Source organism: Pongo abelii, chromosome 6 (assembly GCF_028885655.2).
Source record: "Pongo abelii isolate AG06213 chromosome 6, NHGRI_mPonAbe1-v2.0_pri, whole genome shotgun sequence".
Lineage (NCBI taxonomy): Eukaryota > Metazoa > Chordata > Mammalia > Primates > Hominidae > Pongo > Pongo abelii.
Genome location: NC_071991.2, coordinates 127,888,189 through 127,908,780, shown reverse-complemented (window position 1 = coordinate 127,908,780; position 20,592 = coordinate 127,888,189). Strand labels below are relative to the sequence as shown.

The following is a 20,592-nucleotide window of genomic DNA, read 5'->3' as shown; positions in this document are numbered from 1 at the left end:
TGCTACCACCTTCCCAGTGCTTTTTCCCAGTTAAAGTTAAAAAGAACTGTATTTCCAGAGGATTTTATGTTGAGGGCTCACTATAGTAGTACACTACACATTTAATTCTTTATGTATCTCAGATAATCAGGGATTACATTTGATTTCTAGGACTCTCTGGGATCTGTATATAATATGTGCGCTTCACGTAGAGGAATCTTCATAACTTCAAAAGCAGGCTTCATCTCCATATAGGAATTTCTTTATAACTTTCCTGATGGGTTCAGCCTCTACTTGTGTATTTCTTCCAAACTGAGATTCTCCATTTTGAGACAGTTTATTTCATTGTTGAACAGTTATTCTTCTTTATATATAATCTTAAATATTCTTTCTTAAAGCTTCAACTTCGTTGTTTGGGTTCTGCCCTTTGGGATATTATTACTATATTATCATCCTTTTAGTGCATTCTAAATATTTGCACAGAAACAAATATAAGATTGGTTTTTGAAAATTATTTTGAAGCATAAGAGTAATTTTGCATAAACTTGTTTTTCCTTAACAATGTTTTCTTTTTGAATGTTATTAGGGAACAATGTTGCAAGCCATTGAAAGATACATGAAGCAGGCCATTGTGGATAAAGTTTCCAGTGTATCCAGTTCAGCACTGGTGTCTTCCCTGGTAAGTGAACAAGCAGCTTCCTAGTTCTTAAGCATGATACAGTTTTGAGTTGCGAAAGCAAAGTATCACTATGATTCTCTCACAAATGAAACAGTTAAAAATATGTATACACCTCTATTACTTTATCCAAGTGTGTTTTATTTAGAGCAGGGGTCCCCACCCCAGGGCTTCAGACCAGTACTGGTCTGTGGCCTGTTAGGAACTGGGCTGCACAGCAGATGGTGAGTGGCAGGCAAGCGAGCATTACTGCCTGAGCTCCGCCTCCTGCCAGACCAGCAGCAGTGTTAGATTCTCATAGGAGTTCAAACCCTATTGTGAGTTGCGCATGCAGGGATCTACGTTGCCGGCCTCATATGAGAATCTAATGCCTAATGATCTGAGGTGGAACAGTTTCATCCAAAAACTATCCCCCTGCCCTCTGTCCATGGGAAAATTGTCTTCTGTAAAACCAATCCCTAATGCCAAAATGGTTGGAGATTGCTGATCTATAGGATCATTGAGCAATTAAAAACATAAAATTTTTGTATGTTTGAAAGGTTTTGGAAATCTGAAAGTTATGTTGTACACATAATAAAAGAGGGGTAAGTGTGGGGTATGGGACAGGGAAGAAACCTAGGGCCATTTTCTTTCATTTAATATCTTCTTTATGACCTGCCTTTATGACTTCTACTACTTGTCTCTTCGTCCTCTGCTTTTTCTGGTGCCCTTTGTCTACGTGTATCCTTCAATCCAAAGTTTCCTGTCCCACTTCTGAATTTCCTCCCAGGAAGTGGTCTTTTTTTAGTAATATATTTTTCTTTCTGTTTTTCAGCAGAACACAATTTATACATTAAAACCTATCACATTGCATTTGATTAACATCAGTTACCTATGTGTGAATGTGTAAGACATCTAAATACAAGAGTTCCTGATTCTGGAATATAATTGGCTGAGTTTTATAGCAGAGAATATACTAGTACTCTCTTTCTTCCAGGGGAGTTTCCTGGAAGTAAAGCTTGTTATGATAACGTTATTTAAACACCATTCTGTTGACTGTCCATCCCCATCCTGTTCTTCCTCTTTGATTACTTCCTTTTACACACCTCTCCTAGCTTACATATACTCACCTTTGTAACAGGTATGGGAGAAAATACTTCTGGTTTATCAGTTGCTCCAGGAGTAGAGACACAAAATAGACCAAGAGCTACATAGTTTTCTTCCTCTTGGGAAATGTCTGTGATTTTCAAAGAAAACTAACTCATGTTTCTAAGCTTCTAGTGACCATGCATTATTTATTCGCATTTTTTTTTCTGTATTTAGCACATGATGAAGATAAGCTATGATGTGGTTAAGCGCTGGATCAATGAAGCCCAAGAAGCTGCATCAAGTGATAATATTATGGTCCAGGTACTGTCATTGAATCACATTAGCTTGTCTCAGGATCAGCATTCTTTAAACCTGTATTGTAGGGGCAGTGTATTGATTCCCTACATAAACATTAACTACACGCAAATTAAGCAGCTACTAGTACGTATTCTGAAGTAGGAATCTTACTAATTATGATTACTGCCATTTGAATACTGCCCTTCAAGTGTTTCATAGAAGCTAGATGACCCTTTGTAGGAATATTTGGGAAAGATTGTTATATTCAGTAGTAGATTGAGATGCTCATTGCAGTCTTTTATTTGAAAAATAATTTGTGTAAAAAGATAATTCCAAGTTCTGAGGCCTTGATTATAGGCATTATAAAAATCATACAGAGCAGCTTTTACTTCATGAAACTTTGAAACCATTTTGTCAAAAAAGAGCTTCTTTTGATATTTATTAGGTTATTCTTAAGAGGAACAAGATTAAATTCTTCACTGGGAATTGTATGTAAAGTACCCCATTTTATTTGAGAGGGTGTTTATGCCCTTTTGTTGTTTATAACTTCTATGGTAGCATATTCAGTTATTAGGAAACAGAGTAGTCATTTTTCCCTTGGGAAACACTCTCGTTCTCCTGACTCTGATCATGTGTTTTTATACGAAGTGTCAAGATAATGACACTCTTGTAGCCTGCTTTAGGAGATTAATCCTTTAATTACTAAGGTGGCCACAGATGATGTAAAGCCACTCGTAGAGACATATAGCACCAGTAAAGCCCTGGACTTGAGAGCGTGTGTACTGAGGATGTGTGAGCCAGTGTTGAGCCTGCTAAAGCCATCTTCAGATTGTATGTCACCTCACTTATACCTGCCAGTCTGAATTGACAGCTTCTGGGGGGTAAATTAGAAATGTTTAATCTTTTTAGTCTTGCCTGTGTTTAGTTCAGTGTGAAAAAAATATTTGTTTACATGTGACCTGGGTATTTTAAAGAAATCTTTAATCTAGTTCCATGTAATTCTATTTTTGTGTAAATATTTTGACGTCTTTCTAATCCGTGTGCTACCTTCTTTTTCATGTTCTTTAGTACCATGCATTGGGAGTCCTGTATCACCTTAGAAAGAATGATCGACTTGCTGTTTCCAAGATGTTGAATAAGTTTACTAAATCTGGTCTCAAGTCACAGTTTGCTTACTGCATGCTGATCCGAATTGCCAGTCGCTTACTAAAAGAAACTGAGGATGGGTAAGTGTCTTCACCTAAAACTGGGTTGTTTTCCATTTGCAAAGTTAATATACCTTACAGTTTATTTCCTTTATGAATTTTTTTAGGGCAGTGCTGACTTTACAGATGACTTCGATGTTTTTCAATTTTTTTTAAAAATTATGGAATTTCAAGTCACACTTTTTTTTAACCTTAATGTATGCTCTTGTATATGTACTTAATTATTAATAGCACATTAACAAACTGATATTGAACAAAAAATGTATGCATTGATCATAAGATATATAGATAATTAAATATGAAAGTTGGCAGGGACATTAAGAATTATCCTATCTATCCCTTTTATTTTTATAAAAGAGAATGTTGAAGTACTGCATTTAGTGATTTGCCCAAGATCATTCCGCAAGTCTGAGGCACATAAGATGTGACCAGATATACTTTAGCAGTCTTTTGAAGGCTAGGGAAGGGCAGGAAAGAGAGATCTTTTGAGGTATAGTAAGCTGGGCATAGATCTAGGGAGCAAAGAAGACCCCTTCTGCAGCCTGAAGGCTTATGGCTGAGCTCTAAAACAAAGATTTCTTATGTGGCCTGGGAAACTGAGGTGTAACACAGAGAAAGATCTCTAGAATCTGCCACTACTACTAATGCCCTGCTGAAAGGGGAAGCCTGATCTGTTCCTTAGATCATTTGTAAACAGCAGATAACTGAATTTAATTAAAGCTGCAGCAAAGTCCTGACCCAGATCAACTTTAGCTGCTAAAAATGAAAAGCACTTTTCTAATGATAAGTATTATTTACATCAGTCTCTACTGCACCTTTATAAGCAGTGTCTAGCAAACAATCAAAAAACACAAAGAGGCAGGGACATGTAACCCATAAACAAAAGGAAAAAAAACAGTCAGTAGAAGCTGACTTACAGATGACCCACATACAGAAATTAGGAGGCAGTGACTTTAGAAATTACTAGGCAGTGACTTCTAAACAACTTTTGTAAAGTGAACACCAAAGGAGTTTTGTAAAGTGAACTTTTGTAACTTTTGTAAATTACGTCTTTCCACTAAAGAGTGGAAAAGATGGACAAAATGTGTAAATGGGTAAGGAATTCAATAGATAAATAGAAACTAGAAAAAAAAATCTTGAACCAAGAAATACAATATCAAAAATAAAAATTTATTTGAAGCACTTAATAGCAGATTGGACACAGTGGAAAAAAGATTAGAGAACTTAAAGACAAGTCAATAGAAATTGTCCAAACTGAAGCATAGGGAGAAAAATAAGAAAATAAAATAAAAGAATAGAACGTCTGAAGCCTAGGGAATATATCAAAAAGCCTAATACTTGTGTAACGAGTCTCAGAAGGAAAGGAAACAGAATGGAGCAGAATAAATCTTTGAAGAGATAATGGATATGTTAGTCTGTTTTCATGCTGCTGATAAAGACATACCCGAGACTGGGCAATTTACAAAAGGAAGAAGTTTAATGGACTTACAATTCCATGTGGCTGGGGAAGCCTCACAATCATGGTGGAAGGCAAGGAGGAACAAGTCACGTCTTGAATGGATGGCAGCAGGCAAAGAGAGAGAGCGCTTGTGCAGGGAAACTCCCATTTTTAAAACCATCAGATCTCATGAGACTTACTATCATGAGAACAGCACGGGAAGGACTTGCCCCCATGATTCAATTACCTCCCACTTGGTCCCTCCGATAACACGTGGAAATTCAAGATGAGATTTGGATGGGGACACAGGCAAATCATATCAATGGATGAGAATTTTCCAAAATGAATGAAAGGGGCTGGGTGCGGTGGCTCACGGCTGTAATCCTAGCACTTTGGGAGGCTGAGGCAGGTGAATTGCTTGAGCTCAGGAGTTCGAGACAAGCCTGAGTAACATGGCGAAACCCCATCTCTATCAGAAGAAAATACAAAAATTAGCCAGGCATGGTGACACAGGCCTGTGGTCCCAGCTACTCAGGAGGCTGAGGTGGGAGGATCGGTTGAGCATGGGAGGCTGGGAGGCGGAGGTTACAGTGACTTGAGATGTCACCACTGCACTCCAACCCAGGTGACAGAGTGAGATCCCCATCTCAAAAAATAACAACAAACCCAAAATGAATCCAAGATGGCCAGTGACACTCAAGTAGGATAAATAAAAGCCACACCTAATCATAACCTAGTCATATATATCACAAGTAAAAATTTGAAACCAAAAGAGAAAGAATCAAAGAAAAGCTTGAAAGTTGCCGTTTTTTTTAAAAAAGGCACATTAGATTCATTAGATTCAGGGAAACAAAAATAAGAATGGTTGACTTCTCATTAGAAAAATGGATACGAGAGGATAATGGACATCTTAAAATTGTTGAAACAAATAACTGAAAATCTAGAGTTCTGTACTCTAAAAGTATTCTTCCAAATGAAGGTGAAATTAAAACATTTTCAACCAGGAAGAAACAAAAACCCGAAAGGATTTGTGTCCGCATACCTGCATCATGAAGGATGCTAAAAGGAGTTTTTCCAGCTAAAAAGAAATGATAGTAGGTGGATGCCTGGATCTTCAGGAGGAATGAAGAACAAGAGAAAGGGTAAATGTGTAGGTAAATTAAAAGGTAAATATGTAGGTAAATTATAAATATATACAATTTTTACTAAAACCAGCAGCAAATTGTGGGGCTTATATATATGTAGAAGTGAAATATATGAAAATAGTAGTATAAAGGGCACGAGGGAGAAAAATGGACATTTGTAAAGTTTTTGTATCATTCATGCAGTAGTATATTGTTTGATGATACACTGTGATAAGGATGAATGTTGTAATCTCTTGAGGATGAATATTATAACTAACAAAAATCTTTGTAAAACGTATAGATCTTAAATGTCAACAGAGAAGATAAAATGGAATATTTAAAAATATTTGGTTGAGCTTCCTCCTTCCAATAATGGTGTAGCTTGGCCAGCTTAATCCTCCTGCAAATAATATTTGTCATTAGTACAAAGCTATGCCTTCCCAAAATGAAGATAACCCACAACAGTATGAAAATATTGGGGAGTGGTGAAAAGCAAGCAAAAACTGGAGGGAAGCAGTTGATGCCTGAAAGACAAAAGCTATACTGGGTGAAATTTGTGTTTTTTTTTTGCTATTCTCCTGAGGGCATTCTATAATTCCTCAGTGTAGGATGACAGAAAGCTACAGTATTTCTGGACAGAGTGGTCAAGACAGTTTGAGGTTGGAAGAGTAACTGAAAACTTAGAATGGAAAACCTGGAAAAGAGGGAGCCATAAAAGGAATGAGTCTCAAAATGAATTTTAAGCTCTGCAAAAATCACTGGCTGACCAACTGAACTTACATATATATAGGAGAATACTCTAGGAGACCTGCCAAAAGCAGTAGTTGTAAGATGAAAGAACTGAATGGAGAATTCAGCTGCAACTCACTATGGAGGAAATAAAGTTTGGAGTTTGATCCCAGCCAAGCTTCGTGCTAAAGAAACTCCATAAGTTCTAGAGTCTTTACAGTATATCATTACAAGGTTTAATGATGGTAAAAATTACCAGAAGTACAAAGAATTTGGAAAATGTGACTAGTAGCCAAGAGAAAAAGCAATCAATAGAAACTGACCCTGATATGATCCAGACATTGGAATTAGCAAACAAAAACTTTGTAGCATCTATTATAAATTTGTCCATGACTTTATTTATTTATTTATTTATTTATTTATTTATTTATTTATTTATTTATGACAGAGTCTCTCACTCTGTTGTGAAGCCTGGACTGCAGTGGCGTGATCCTGGCTCACTGCAACCTCTGCCTTCCACGTTCAAGCAATCCTCTCACCTCAGCCTCCCAAATAGCTGGGACTACAGGGATGCACCACCACACCTGGCTAATTTTTGTGCTTTTTGTAGAGATGGGGTTTCGCAGTGTTGCCTAGGCTGGTCTCAAACTCCTGAGCTCAAGCAATCAATCTGCCTCAGCCTCCCAAAGTGCTGGTATTATAGGTGTGCACCACTGCACCCAGCCTTGTCCATGACTTTAATGGTAAATAGTTATCATGAATGAACAGGGGAAATGGAAACTACAAAAAGAGCTAAGTAGAAATTCTAGAGCTTAAAAATACTCTGTCAGGATTCAACCAGAGAAGTAGAACCTGGAGGATATAAATAGTAGAGATTTGTTTATTGATTATGTAATTTGGGGGCCAGCTAAGCAAATCTAAAATTCATAGGATAGGCTGTCAGGAAGGGAAGATTGCAGGGAGGCTGGAACTCAGGGGCACAGGCCAAAGTTGCTCTCCATGGGTGAACTTTGTCATTTCACATTTTACTGTAAACAGCAAGATAAAACTGGGTCACATCTTCATTTTTGGAATTTTCCTCGAGTAAATATCCAACTTCGTCATTTACAAGTTCTGCTTCACAAATAACTACAGGGCACAAATTCACTAAACTCTCTGCCAATACATAATAACAAGGATCTACCTTACTCAAGTTTACATTAACATGTTTTTCACTTCCTTCTGAGCCCTCACTACAGCGTCTTTTAAGTCCAGATTTCTGTAGGCAGTTCATAAGCCCTGATCAGCAGTGTCCTTAAAAACCAGATCGATCGATCTTTCTTTCTCCTTCCTTCCTTCCTTCTCTTTCTTTTCTCTCCTCCTTTCTTTTCTTTTCTTTCTCTGTCTCTCTTTCTTTCTTTTTCTTTCTTTCTCTTTCTCTTTCTTTCTCTCTCTCTCTCTTTCTTTCTTTTTTTTTTTTCTTTTTTTATTTTAAAGTCTTCCTCTGCTGCCCAGGCTGGAGTACAGTGGCACAGTCTCAGCTCACTACAACCTCCGCTTCCTGGGTTCAAGCCATTCATATGCCTCAGCCTCCTGAGTAGCTGGGACTATAGGCATCCCAGCACTTTGGGAGGCTGAGGTTAAGATCAGATTTCTTATAAGTCTCTTCAAAACTAGGCTTTCTCCATCATGCTCCTCAAAATTCTTCCAAGCTTCCACCCAGTGCCTAATTCCAGTCAGTTCTACGATTTGAGGTATTTGTTGCAGTAACACTTCACTTACAGGTACCAAAATCTGTTAGTTTTTTTTATTGCTGCCATAACAAATTACCATTAAATGTAATGGCTTACAACAAGATCCATTTATTATCTCAGATCTGTAGATTAGAAGTCTGACACAGGCCTCATGGGGCTAAAGTGAAGATGTTGGTGGAGTGCTGTTGCTTACTGGAGGCTTTGAGGAAGAATCCACTTCCAATCTCGTTTAAGTCGTTGGCCAAATTCATTTCCTTGAGACTGTAGGTTGTAGGTCTCTGTTTCCTTGCTGGCTTTCAGCTGGAGGTTAGTCTGTGCCTCTAGAGGTTGCCTGTATTCCTTCTCATGCTTTCAGTGAACAACTAAAGGCCTCTCTTGAGTCCCTTGCATGTTGATTCATACATGTCAGAGCCAGCAATGGTGTGTTGAGCTGCACTTTGAATCTCTCTGATTTGCCTTTCTGCCACATTTCTTCTGCCGCCTCTTTCAGCACATCTGCTTTAAAGTGCTCATGTGATTAGATTGCACCTACCTGGGTAGTTTAGGTGACAGTTTTAATTATATCAGCACAGTTCCTTTGCCATGTTGTAACGTAACATATTCATCAGTTCTAGGAATGAAGACATAGACATCTCTGGGGGGGCCATTCTGCCCCAGCAAGTGCAATAACTGAATCAGATAATTTGTTGAATGGACTTAACAGCAGATTAGAGATGGCTGATGAGAGAGTCAAAGAGAGTTAGTGAGTTTGAAGATAGAGCAAGAGAAAGTAGCTAATTTGAAGAACAGAGAGAAAACAGATTAAAGAAAATAAAGAGCCTTGAAGAACTGTGTGATAAGATCAAGTGGCCTAACACATATGTAATTGGAATCCGGAAGCAAAGATGATAGAATGGAGCAAAAAAGATATATGAAGAAATAATGACCAATTTTTCCCAGTATGGGTTTATTCTAGTAGTATAAGGTTGATCTAACAGTAAAACATAGCATAATATACCTCATTTTAAAAATACAGAAGAGTCTTAATGCCTTAATGGGTGCAGAAAAAAGCAGTTGATAAAATTTAATGGCAATTCATGATTGAAATCTCTGTCACCAGGACTGGAAGGGAACATGATTATTCTGACAACAGTACAAAAAAACTCCATTAAACTTTATACTTATTGGTGGACTATTAAGAGCTTTCCCCTTGAGATTGTGGATGAGAGAGACAAAAATGCCTGCTATTTTTATTTTTTAAATAGTATTTTGCTAGAAGCCTTACTTTGTGCAATAAGTGAAGAAAATAAAATATCTAAAAATTTGAAAGGAGGACGTAACACTGTATTTGGAGACAATATGGCTGTATATATAGGAAATGCAAAATAACCTGTACATTATCTATTAGAGCTCATATGTAAATTTACCAGTGTTGCTGGTCAATATCCAAAGTCGTTTTATTTCTTATTCCAGCAACCCATCAAAAAGATGGTACAATTTATAATTATATTGAAATCAAATCCTTGGGAATGTATCTACTAAAATTTGTGTATATTTCTACACAGAAAATTACACAATATTAAAGTATGACCTAAGTAAATGAGGTATATAACATTTATGGAATATTCAATGTTGTAAAGATACATCTTCTTAAATTGACCTATAAATTCCACAAACCCCTAATTACAATCCCAATTGGCTTCTTATAAATAACCAAACAGAAATGCATACATTTGTGTGTTAAAAGACATACAGTTGAGATCCTTGAACAACATGGGTTTGAACTGCATGGGTCCACTTACACATGGATTTTCTTCCACCTCTGCCACCCTTGAGACATCAAGACCTCCTCTTCCATGCCATCCTACTCAATGTAAGATGATGAGGATGAAGACCTTTATGATGATCGACTTTCACTTAATGAATAGTTATATCTTCTCTTCCTTATGATTTTCTTAATATTTTCTTTTCTCTAGCTTACTTTATTGTAAGAATACAATATATATTACATATAACATAAAACGTGTTAATGAACTATTTTTGTTATCAACAAGATGATTAATAGTAGGTTATTAGTGATGTTTTGGGGGAGTCAAAAGTTACATGTGAATTTGCAGCTACATGGGGATTGGCATTGTTAACCCCATGTTGTTCGAGGATCAACTGTACAAGATGCCTACAGTACTGTTATTCATAATTGCCGCAAAATTTTTTTTTTTTTTTTTGAGACTGAGTTTTGCTCCTGTTGCCCAGGCCAGAGTGTAATGGTGCCATCTTGGCTTACTGCAACCTCTGCCTCCCAGGTTCAAGTGATTCTCCTGCCTCAGTCTCCCCAGCAGCTGGTATTGCAGGCATGCGCCACCAAGCCCTGCTAATTTTTTGTATTTTTAGTAGAGACGGAGTGTGACCATGTTTGCCAGGCTGGTCTTGAACTCCTGACCTCAGGTGATCCACCTGCCTCGGCCTCCCAAAGTGCTGGGATTACAGGCGTGAGCCACCATGCCCAGATTGCCACAAAATGGAAGCAGTCCAAATGTCTATCAGTGCTAGAATCAAAAAATAAATTGTGGTATATTCATATAGTCAAATAGTATACAATAATGGAAATGAACAATTACTGTTAAATATAATCACATAAATACATCTCACCAAGAAGTCATACACAAATGAATACATTTTATATAGTTCCATTTATGTTTATTTTAGACTTAACATAGGCACAACTAACCTATGTTATTGAAAGTTAGTATAATGATTATCTCTGAGGTAGGAGCACATTAATTTTGTAGTAATTCACGTATGATTTTCATACTGTCATGTGTAACACCAGATTAAAGGAATAGTAAATATTTATTTTTCCATATAATTTTTGCAGGTCAGGGGTTTGAGAGTGTCTTAGCTGGATGGTTCTTATTTGGGGTAGAAAAGTTGATAATTCTGAACTGATGTTTAAAAATAATTTTTTTTAAATTAGTAACAAGCTCTAAAATTCCAGAGGATGACAACATGATAAATAATGGTGTAGAAGATGGTATTAGTTTATGGCCATACCACCTTAAACAAGCCAGGTTTCATCTGATCTTGGAAGCTAAGCAAGGTTGGGCCTGGTTAGTACTTGGATGCGAGACTGTCTGGTAACACTGGATGCTGTAGGCTTTAAAAAAAAAAAAGGAAAGTGGTTGGCCGGGTGCAGTGGCTCACAGCTGTAGTCCCAGCACTTTGGGAGGCCGAGGCAGGAGGATCACTTGAGGTCAGGAGTTCGAGACCAGCCTGGCAAATATGGTGAAACCCCCGTCTCTACTGAAAATACAAAAATTAGCTGGGTGTGATGGTGTGTGCCTGTAATCCCAGCTATTCAGGAGGCTGAGCAGGAGAATTGCTTGAAACCAGGAGGCAGAGGTTGCAGTGAGCTGAGACTGTGCCACTATACTCCAGCCTGGGCAACAGAGCGAGACTTTGTCTCAACAAAAGTAAAAAAAGGAAGGTGGTATTAGATGGAAGTAAAAGTATGCTGTGTATGTGTGTTGTCATCTTGTATGGGAGGAAAATATGGTAATAATATAAAACTTTATTGTAATATTATAGATATAGCTAATATAATATTTAATTATATAAAGAACGTAAATTGAATGTAAAGCTTTCAAAATGTCAAAGAAAATGGAGTGAGGAAAAGTTGATTGAAAATTGATAAGGAGGGGGTGGAGCGAAGATGGCTGAATAGGAACAGCTCCGGTCTACAGCTCCCAGCCTGAGCGACGCAGAAGACAGATGATTTCTGCATTTCCATCTGAGGTACCGGGTTCATCTCACTAGGGGGTGCCAGACAGTGGGTGCAGGACAGTGGATGCAGCACACCGTGCGTGAGCTGAAGCAGGGCAAGGCATTGCCTCACTCGGGAAGTGCAAGGGGTCAGGGAGTTCCCTTTCCTAGTCAAAGAAAGGGGTGACAGACAGCACCTGGAAAATCAGGTCACTCCCACCCTAATACTGCGCTTTTCCAACGGGCTTATAAAACGGCGCACCAGGAGATTCTATCCCGCACCTGGCTCGGAGGGTCCTACGCCCACGGAGTCTCGCTGATTGCTAGCACAGCAGTCTGAGATCAAACTGCAAGGTGGCAGCAAGGCTGGGGGAGGGGCGCCTGCCATTGCCCAAGCTTGATTAGGTAAACAAAGCAGCTGGGAAGCTCGAACTGGGTGGAGCCCACCACAGCTCAAGGAGGCCTGCCTGCCTCTGTAGGCTCCACCTCTGGGGGCAGGGCATAGACAAACAAAAAGACAGCAGTAACCTCTGCAGACTTAAATGTCCCTGTCTGACAGCTTTGAAGAGAGTAGTGGTTCTCCCAGCACGCAGCTGGAGATCTGAGAACGGGCAGACTGCCTCCTCAAGTGGGTCCTTGACCCCCGAGCAGCCTAACTGGGAGGCACCCCCCAGTAGGGGCAGACTGACACCTCACACGGCTGGGTACTCCTCTGAGACAAAACTTCCAGAGGATTGATCAGGCAGCAGCATTTGCGGTTCACCAAGATCCGCTGTTCTACAGCCACCGCTGCTGCTACCCAGGCAAACAGGGTCTGGAGTGGACCTCTAGCAAACTCCAACAGACCTGCAGCTGAGGGTCCTGTCTGTTAGAAGGAAAACTAACAAACAGAAAGGCCATCCACACCAAAAACCCTTCTGTACGTCACCATCGTCAAAGACCAAAAGTAGATAAAACCACAAAGATGGGGAAAAAACAGAGCAGAAAAACTGGAAACTCTAAAAAGCAGGGCACCTCTCCTCCTCCAGAGGAACGCAGCTCCTCACCAGCAACGGAACAAAGCTGGACAGAAAATGACTTTGACAAGCTGAGAGAAGAAGGCTTCAGACAATCAAACTACTGTGAGCTGCAGAAGGAAATTGAAACCAATGGCAAAGAAGTTAAAAACTTTGAAAAAAAATTAGACGAATGGATAACTAGAATAACCAATGCAGGGAAGTCCTTAAAGGAGCTAATGGAGCTGAAAGCCAAGGCTCGAGAACTACGTGAAGAATGCAGAAGCCTCAGGAGCTGATGTGATCAACTGGAAGAAAGGGTATCAGTGATGGAACACGAAATGAATGAAATGAAGCGAGAAGGGAAGTTTAGAGAAAAAAGAATAAAAGCAAATGAACAAAGCCTCCAAGAAATATGGGACTGTGTGAAAAGACCAAATCTACATCTGATTGGTGTACCTGAAAATGACGGGGAGAATGGAACCAAGTTGGAAAACACTCTGCAGGATATTATCCAGGAGAACTTCCCCAATCTAGCAAGGCAGGCCAACATTCAGATTCAGGAAATACAGAGAACGCCACAAAGATACTCCTCGAGAAGAGCAACTCCAAGACACATAATTGTCAGATTCACCAAAGTTGAAATGAAGGCAAAAATGTTAAGGGCAGCCAGAGAGAAAGGTCGGGTTACCCACAAAGGGAAGCCCATCATATAACAGTGGATCTCTCAGCAGAAACTCTACAAGCCAGAAGAGAGTGGGGGCCAATATTCAACATTCTTAAAGAAAAGAATTTTCAACCCAGAATTTCATATCCAGCCAAACTAAGCTTCATAAGTGAAGGAGAAATAAAATCCTTTACAGACAAGCAAATGCTGAGAGATTTTGTCACCACCAGGCCTGCCCTAAAAGAGCTCCTGAAGGAAGCACTAAACATGGAAAGGAACAACTGGTACCAGCCACTGCAAAAACATGCCAAAATGTAAAGACCATCAAGGCTAGGAAGAAACTGCATCAACTAACGAGCAAAATAACCAGCTAACATCATAATGACAGGACCAAATACACACATAACAATATTAACTTTAAATGTAAATGGGCTAAATGCGCCAATTAAAAAGACACAGACTGGCAAATTGGATAAAGAGTCAAGACCCATCAGTGTGCAGTGTTCAGGAGACGCATCTCACGTGCAGAGACACACATAGGCTCAAAATAAAGGGATGGAGGAAGATGTACCAAGCAAATGGAAAACAAAAAAAAGGCAGGGGTTGCAATCCTAGTCTCTGATGAAACAGACTTTAAACCAACAAAGATGAAAAGAGACAAAGAAGGCCATTACATAATGGTAAAGGGATCAATTCAACAAGAAGAGTTAACTGTCCTAAATATATATGCACCCAATACAGGAGCACCCAGATTCATAAAGCAAGTCCTTAGAGACCTACAAAGAGACTTAGACTCCCACACAATAATAATGGGAGATTTTAACACCCCACTGTCAACATTAGACAGATCAATGAGACAGAAAGTCAACAAGGATACCCAGGAATTGAACTCAGCTCTGCACCAAGCGGATCTAATAGACATCTACAGAACTCTCCACCCCAAATCAACAGAATATACATTTTTTTCAGCACCACACCACACCTATTCCAAAATGGACCACAGAGTTGGAAGTAAAGCACACCTCAGCAAATGTAAAAGAACAGAAATTGTAACAAACTGTCTCTCAGACCACAGTGCAATCAAACTAGAACTCAGGACTAAGAAACTCACTCAAAACTGCTCAACTACGTGGAAACTGAACAACCTGCTCCTGAATGACTACTGGCTACATAACGAAGTGAAGGCAGAAATAAAGATGTTCTTTGAAACCAACAAGAAAAAAGACACAACATACCAGAATCTCTGGGACACATTCAAAGCAGTGTGTAGAGGGAAATTTATAGCACTAAATGCCCACAAGAGAAAGCAGGAAAGAATCCAAAATTGACACCCTAATGTCACAATTAAAAGAACTAGGAAAGCAAGAGCAAACACATTCAAAAGCTAGCAGAAGGCAAGAAATAACTAAAATCAGAGCAGAACTGAAGGAAATAGAGACACAAAAAACCCTTCAAAAAATTAATGAATCCAGGAGCTGGTTTTTTGAAAAGATCAACAAAATTGATAGACCGCTAGCAAGACTAATAAAGAAGAAAAGAGAGAAGAATCAAATAGATGCAATAAAAAATGATAAAGGGGATATCACCACCGATCCCACAGAAATACAAACTACCATCAGAGAATACTACAAACACCTCTATGCAAATAAACTAGAAAATCTAGAAGAAATGGATACATTCCTCGACACGTACACTTTCCCAAGACTAAACCAGGAAGAAGTTGAATCTCTGAATAGACCAATAACAGGCTCTGAAATTGTGGCAATAATCAGTAGCTTACCAACCAAAAAAAGTCCAGGACCAGATGGATGCACAGCCGAATTCTACCAGAGGTACAAGGAGGAGCTGGTACCATTCCTTCTGAAACTATTCCAATCAATAGAAAAAGAGGGAATCCTCCCTAACTCATATTATGAGGCCAGCATCATCCTGATATCAAAGCCTGGTAGAGACACAACCAAAAAAGAGAATTTTAGACCAATATCCTTGATGAACATTGATGCAAAAATCCTCAATAAAATACTGGCAAACCGAATCCAGCAGCACATCAAAAAGCTTATCCAGCATGATCAATTGGGCTTCATCCCTCGGATGCAAGGCTGGTTCAACATATGCAAATCAATAAATGTAATCCAGCATATAAACGGAACCAAAGACAAAAACCACATGATTATCTCAATAGATGCAGAAAAGGCCTTTGACAAAATTCAACGCTTCATGCTAAAAACTCTCAATAAATTAGGTATTGATGGGATGTATATCAAAATAATAAGAGCTATCTATGACAAACCCACAGCCAATATCATACTGAATGGGCAAAAACTGGAAGCATTCCCTTTGAAAACTGGCACAAGACAGGGATGCCCTCTCTCACCACTCCTATTCAACATAGTGTTGGAAGTTCTGGCCAGGGCAATTAGGCAGGAGAAGGAAATAAAGGGCATTCAATTAGGAAAAGAGGCAGTCAAATTGTCCCTGTTTGCAGATGACATGATTGTATATCTGGAAAACTCCATTGTCTCAGCCCAAAATCTCCTTAAGCTGATAAGCAACTTCAGCAAAGTCTCAGGATACAAAATCAGTGTACAAAAATCACAAGCATTCTTATACACCAATAACAGACAAACAGAGAGCCAAATCATGAGTGAACTCCCATTCACAATTGCTTCAAAGAGAATAAAATACCTAGGAATCCAACTTACAAGGGATGTGAAGGACCTCTTCAAGGAGAACTACAAACCACTGCTCAAGGAAATAAAAGAGGATACAAACAAATGGAAGAACATTCCATGCTCATGGGTAGGAAGAATCAATATCGTGAAAATGGCCATACTGCCCAAAGTAATTTATAGATCCAGTGCCATCCCCATCAAGCTACCAATGACTTTCTTCACGGAATTGGAAAAGACTACTTTAAAGTTCATATGGAACCAAAAAAGAGCTCGCATCGCCAAGTCAATCCTAAACCAAAAGAACAAAGCTGGAGGCATCACGCTACCTGACTTCAAACTATACTACAAGGCTACAGTAACCAAAACAGCATGGTACTGGTACCAAAACAGAGATATAGATCAATGGAACAGAACAGAGCCCTCAGAAATAATGCCACATATCTACAACCATCTGATCTTTGACAAACCTGACAAAAACAAGCAATGGGGAAAGGATTCCCTATTTAATAAATGGTGCTGGGAATACTGGCTAACCATATGTAGAAAGCTGAAACTGGATCCCTTCCTTACACCTTATACAAAAATTAATTCAAGATGGATTAAAGACTTAAATGTTAGACCTAAAACCATAAAAACCCTAGAAGAAAACCTAGGCAATACCATTCAGGACATAGGCATGGGCAAGGACTTCATGTCTAAAACACCAAAAGCAATGGCAACAAAAGCCAAAATTGACAAATGGGATCTAATTAAACTAAAGAGCTTCTGCACAGCAAAAGAAACTGCCATCAGAGTGAACAGGCAGCCTACAAAATGGGAGAAAATTTTCGCAACCTACTCATCTGACAAAGGGCTAATATCCAGAATCACAATGAACTCAAACAAATTTACAAGAAAAAAAACAACCCCATCAAAAAGTGGGCGAAGGATATGAACAGACACTTCTCAAGACATTCATGCAGCCAAAAAACACATGAATAAATGCTCATCATCACTGGGCATCTGAGAAATGCAAATCAAAACTGCAATGAGATACCATCTCACACCAGTTAGAATGGCGATCATTAAAAAGTCAGGAAACAACAGGTGCTGGAGAGGATGTGGAGAAATAGGAACACTTTTACACTGTTGGTGGGACTGTAAACTAGTTCAACCATTGTGGAAGTCAGTGTGGCGATTCCTCAGGGATCTAGAACTAGAAATTCCATTTGACCCAGCCATCCCATTACTGGGTATATACCCAAAGGATTATAAATCATGCTACTATAAAGACACATGCACACGTATGTTTATTGCGGCACTATTCACAATAGCAAAGACTTGGAACCAACCCAAATGTCCAACAATGATAGACTGGATTAAGAAAATGTGGCACATATACACCATGGAATACTATGCAGCCGTAAAAAAATGAAGAGTTCATGTCCTTTGTAGGGACATAGATGAAACTGGAAACCATCATTCTTAGCAAACTGTCGCAAGGACAAAAAACCAAACACTGCATGTTCTCACTCATAGGTGGGAATTAAACAATGAGAACACATGGACACAGGAAGGGAAACATCACACTCCGGGGACTGTTGTGGGGTGGAGGGAAGGGGGAGGGATAGCATTAGGAGATATACCTAATGCTAAATGACGAGTTAATGGGTGCAGCACACCAACATGGCACATGTATACATAGGTAACAAACCTGCACGTTGTGCACATGTACCCTAAAACTTAAAGTATAATAATAATTAAAAAATAAAGGAAAAAAAAAAGAAAATTGATCAGGAAAAAATTGATTGAGGTAAAGCCTTCAAATAGACAACAGGAAAGAAATCATGTAGAAGTAAGTGTAACTGTATGTGTTATCTCTTGCTATGTGGTATATTGGACCAAAAATTCACAGCTTATAAGTAATACTTATTATTCTCCAGTTGCTATGGTCAGGGATCTGAGAATCTGTCCAGTTTGATTCAAGGTCCCTCCCTCATATGAGTTTATAATCAAGTCGTTGGCCAAGCCTGCAGTCATCTGGGCCTGGAAGAACCACTTAGAATTTTACTTATATAGTTGTTGACAAGCCTCAGTTTCTCCCTGGCTGTTGGCCAGATGCTTTAGTTTCTCACTTTGAGAGCCTTCCCTCCTTCCTTTCCTTCCTTCCTTCCTTCTTTCCTTCCTTCCTTTTTTTATTATACTTTAAGTTCTGGGGTACATGTGCAGAATGTGTAGAACGTGCAGTTTTGTTGCATAGGTATACATGTGCCATGGTGGTTTGCTGCACCCATCAACCTGTCATCTACATTAGGTATTTCTCCTAATGCTATCCCTCCCCTGGCTTCCCACCCGCGACAGGCCCCGGTGTGTGATGTTCCTCTCCTTGTGTCCATGGGTTCTCATTGTTCAACTCCCACTTATGAGTGAGAACATGTGCGGTGTTTGGTTTTCTGTTCTTGTGTTAGTTTGTTGAGAATGATGGTTTCCAGTTTCATCCATGTCCCTGCAAAGGACATGAACTCATCCTTTTTTATGGCTGCATAGTATTCCATGGTGTATATGTGCCACATTATCTTTACCCAGTCTATCATTGATGGGCATTTGGGTTGGTTCCAAGTTTTTGCTATTGTGAATAGTGCCACAATAAACATACGTGTGCATGTGTCTTTATAGTAGAATGATTTATAATCCTTTGGGTATATACCCAATAATGGGATTGTTGGGTCAAATGGTATTTCTGGTTTAAATCCTTGAGGAATTGCCACACTGTCTTCCACAATGGTTGAACTAATTTACACTCCCACCAACAGTATAAAAGCGTTCCTATTTCTCCACATCCTCTCCAGCATCTGTTTCCTGACTTTTTAATGATTGACATTCTGAGTGGCGTGAGATGGTATCTCATTGTGGTTTTGATTTGCATTTCTCTAATGACCAGTTATGATGAGCTTTTTTCCTGCCTGAATGTTCTCACAGCATGGCAGCTGGCTTCTCCCAAAGCAAGGGAATTGAAAGAGTGAGCCATATATGGAAGTTGCAGTGTTTATAACCGAATCTCAAAAGTGACAGGCTATCACCTCTCATGTATTCCTTTGGTCACACACACTCTGGTGTATATAATGTCTACACAAGGATGTGGAATTGTAGAAGTGGATATTTTGGGGAGCCATCTTGGAGGCTGGCTAGAACACAAAATATAACATTTATCATAATGAATGTAATTGAATTTACATATTAAAAGAGGCTCAGATTGGGTAAACAAAATGAAACAAGAGACCTTTATGCCTTTGCAAAAGACACTTATAAACAAAATGACAGGAAACATTGAAAATAAATATATAAAAAATATATACTAACTATACACTCACACACATAAAAAATGCCATGTAACAATATTAATATAAGCCAAAATAGGAATCAGTGTGTAGAGCACTAAAAATGACAAAATGGGCCAGGCATAGTGGCTCACGCCTGTAATCCTAGCACTTTGGGAGGCCAAGGTGAGTGCATTGCCTGAGCCCAGGAGTTCGAGACCAGCCTGGGTAACATGGAAAAACCCTGTCTCTACTAAAAATACAAAAAAATTAGCCAGGTGTGGTGGCACGTTCCTGTAGTCCCAGCTACTTGGGAGGCTAAGGCATGAGAATCTCTTGAACCCGGGAGGCGGAGGTTGCAGTGAGCCAAGATTGTGCCACAACACTCCAGCCTGGGCGACAGCATCTCTGTCTCAAAAAGTAAATAAATAAATAAAAATGACAAAATGGAATTTTGTATTTTGACAAAAGTAATGGTCTAAAAAAATATAGCAGGAACGAACTTGTATACACTTAATATTAACAATATATAGTTTCAAAATATGCACATCAAAATCTTAATAGAGGAAACTAAGTCCTCTTGATCTCTTCATGGAGACTTTAACACAGCTATCTCAGAAACTGAGAAATCAAATATAACAATGTAAGACTGTAACTGATTTGCATGTTACTGATAACAAAATTGACCTCCTATTTAGAACCCTGCATCTAAGAGAGAATATACAGTATTAATTCTTTCTAAAATTTTAAATTGAAAACTGTACTTATAGAAAACTGCATAAAACTTAATAGGTGTGTGTCCAATATATACAGTTGCTATGAAACGCCCTTATAATGACCACATGCATTAGGAAGTAGCACATTTCTTTGTACCCCAGAAATGCTTTACATATCCTCCTTGATCATGATTATTTACCCCCAGAGGAAATTACTATCCTAATTTCATATCAAATTTTTCCTGGGTATGCATCCCAA

At 39.0% G+C, this 20,592-nt stretch overlaps 1 protein-coding gene across 2 annotated transcripts in view; it reads left to right on the top strand.

Moving 5' to 3' along the window:
• COPG2 (COPI coat complex subunit gamma 2) overlaps positions 1-20,592 on the top strand; it is a 162,683-nt gene that overhangs the window by 53,384 nt on the left and 88,707 nt on the right. For both annotated transcript variants that reach the window (XM_024249541.3, XM_054560634.2), the window contains exons 7-9: positions 566-658; positions 1,958-2,044; positions 3,089-3,246. In XM_024249541.3, coding sequence (XP_024105309.1) covers positions 566-658; positions 1,958-2,044; positions 3,089-3,246 — 338 coding nt within the window. The remainder of the gene's footprint in view (positions 1-565; positions 659-1,957; positions 2,045-3,088; positions 3,247-20,592) is intronic.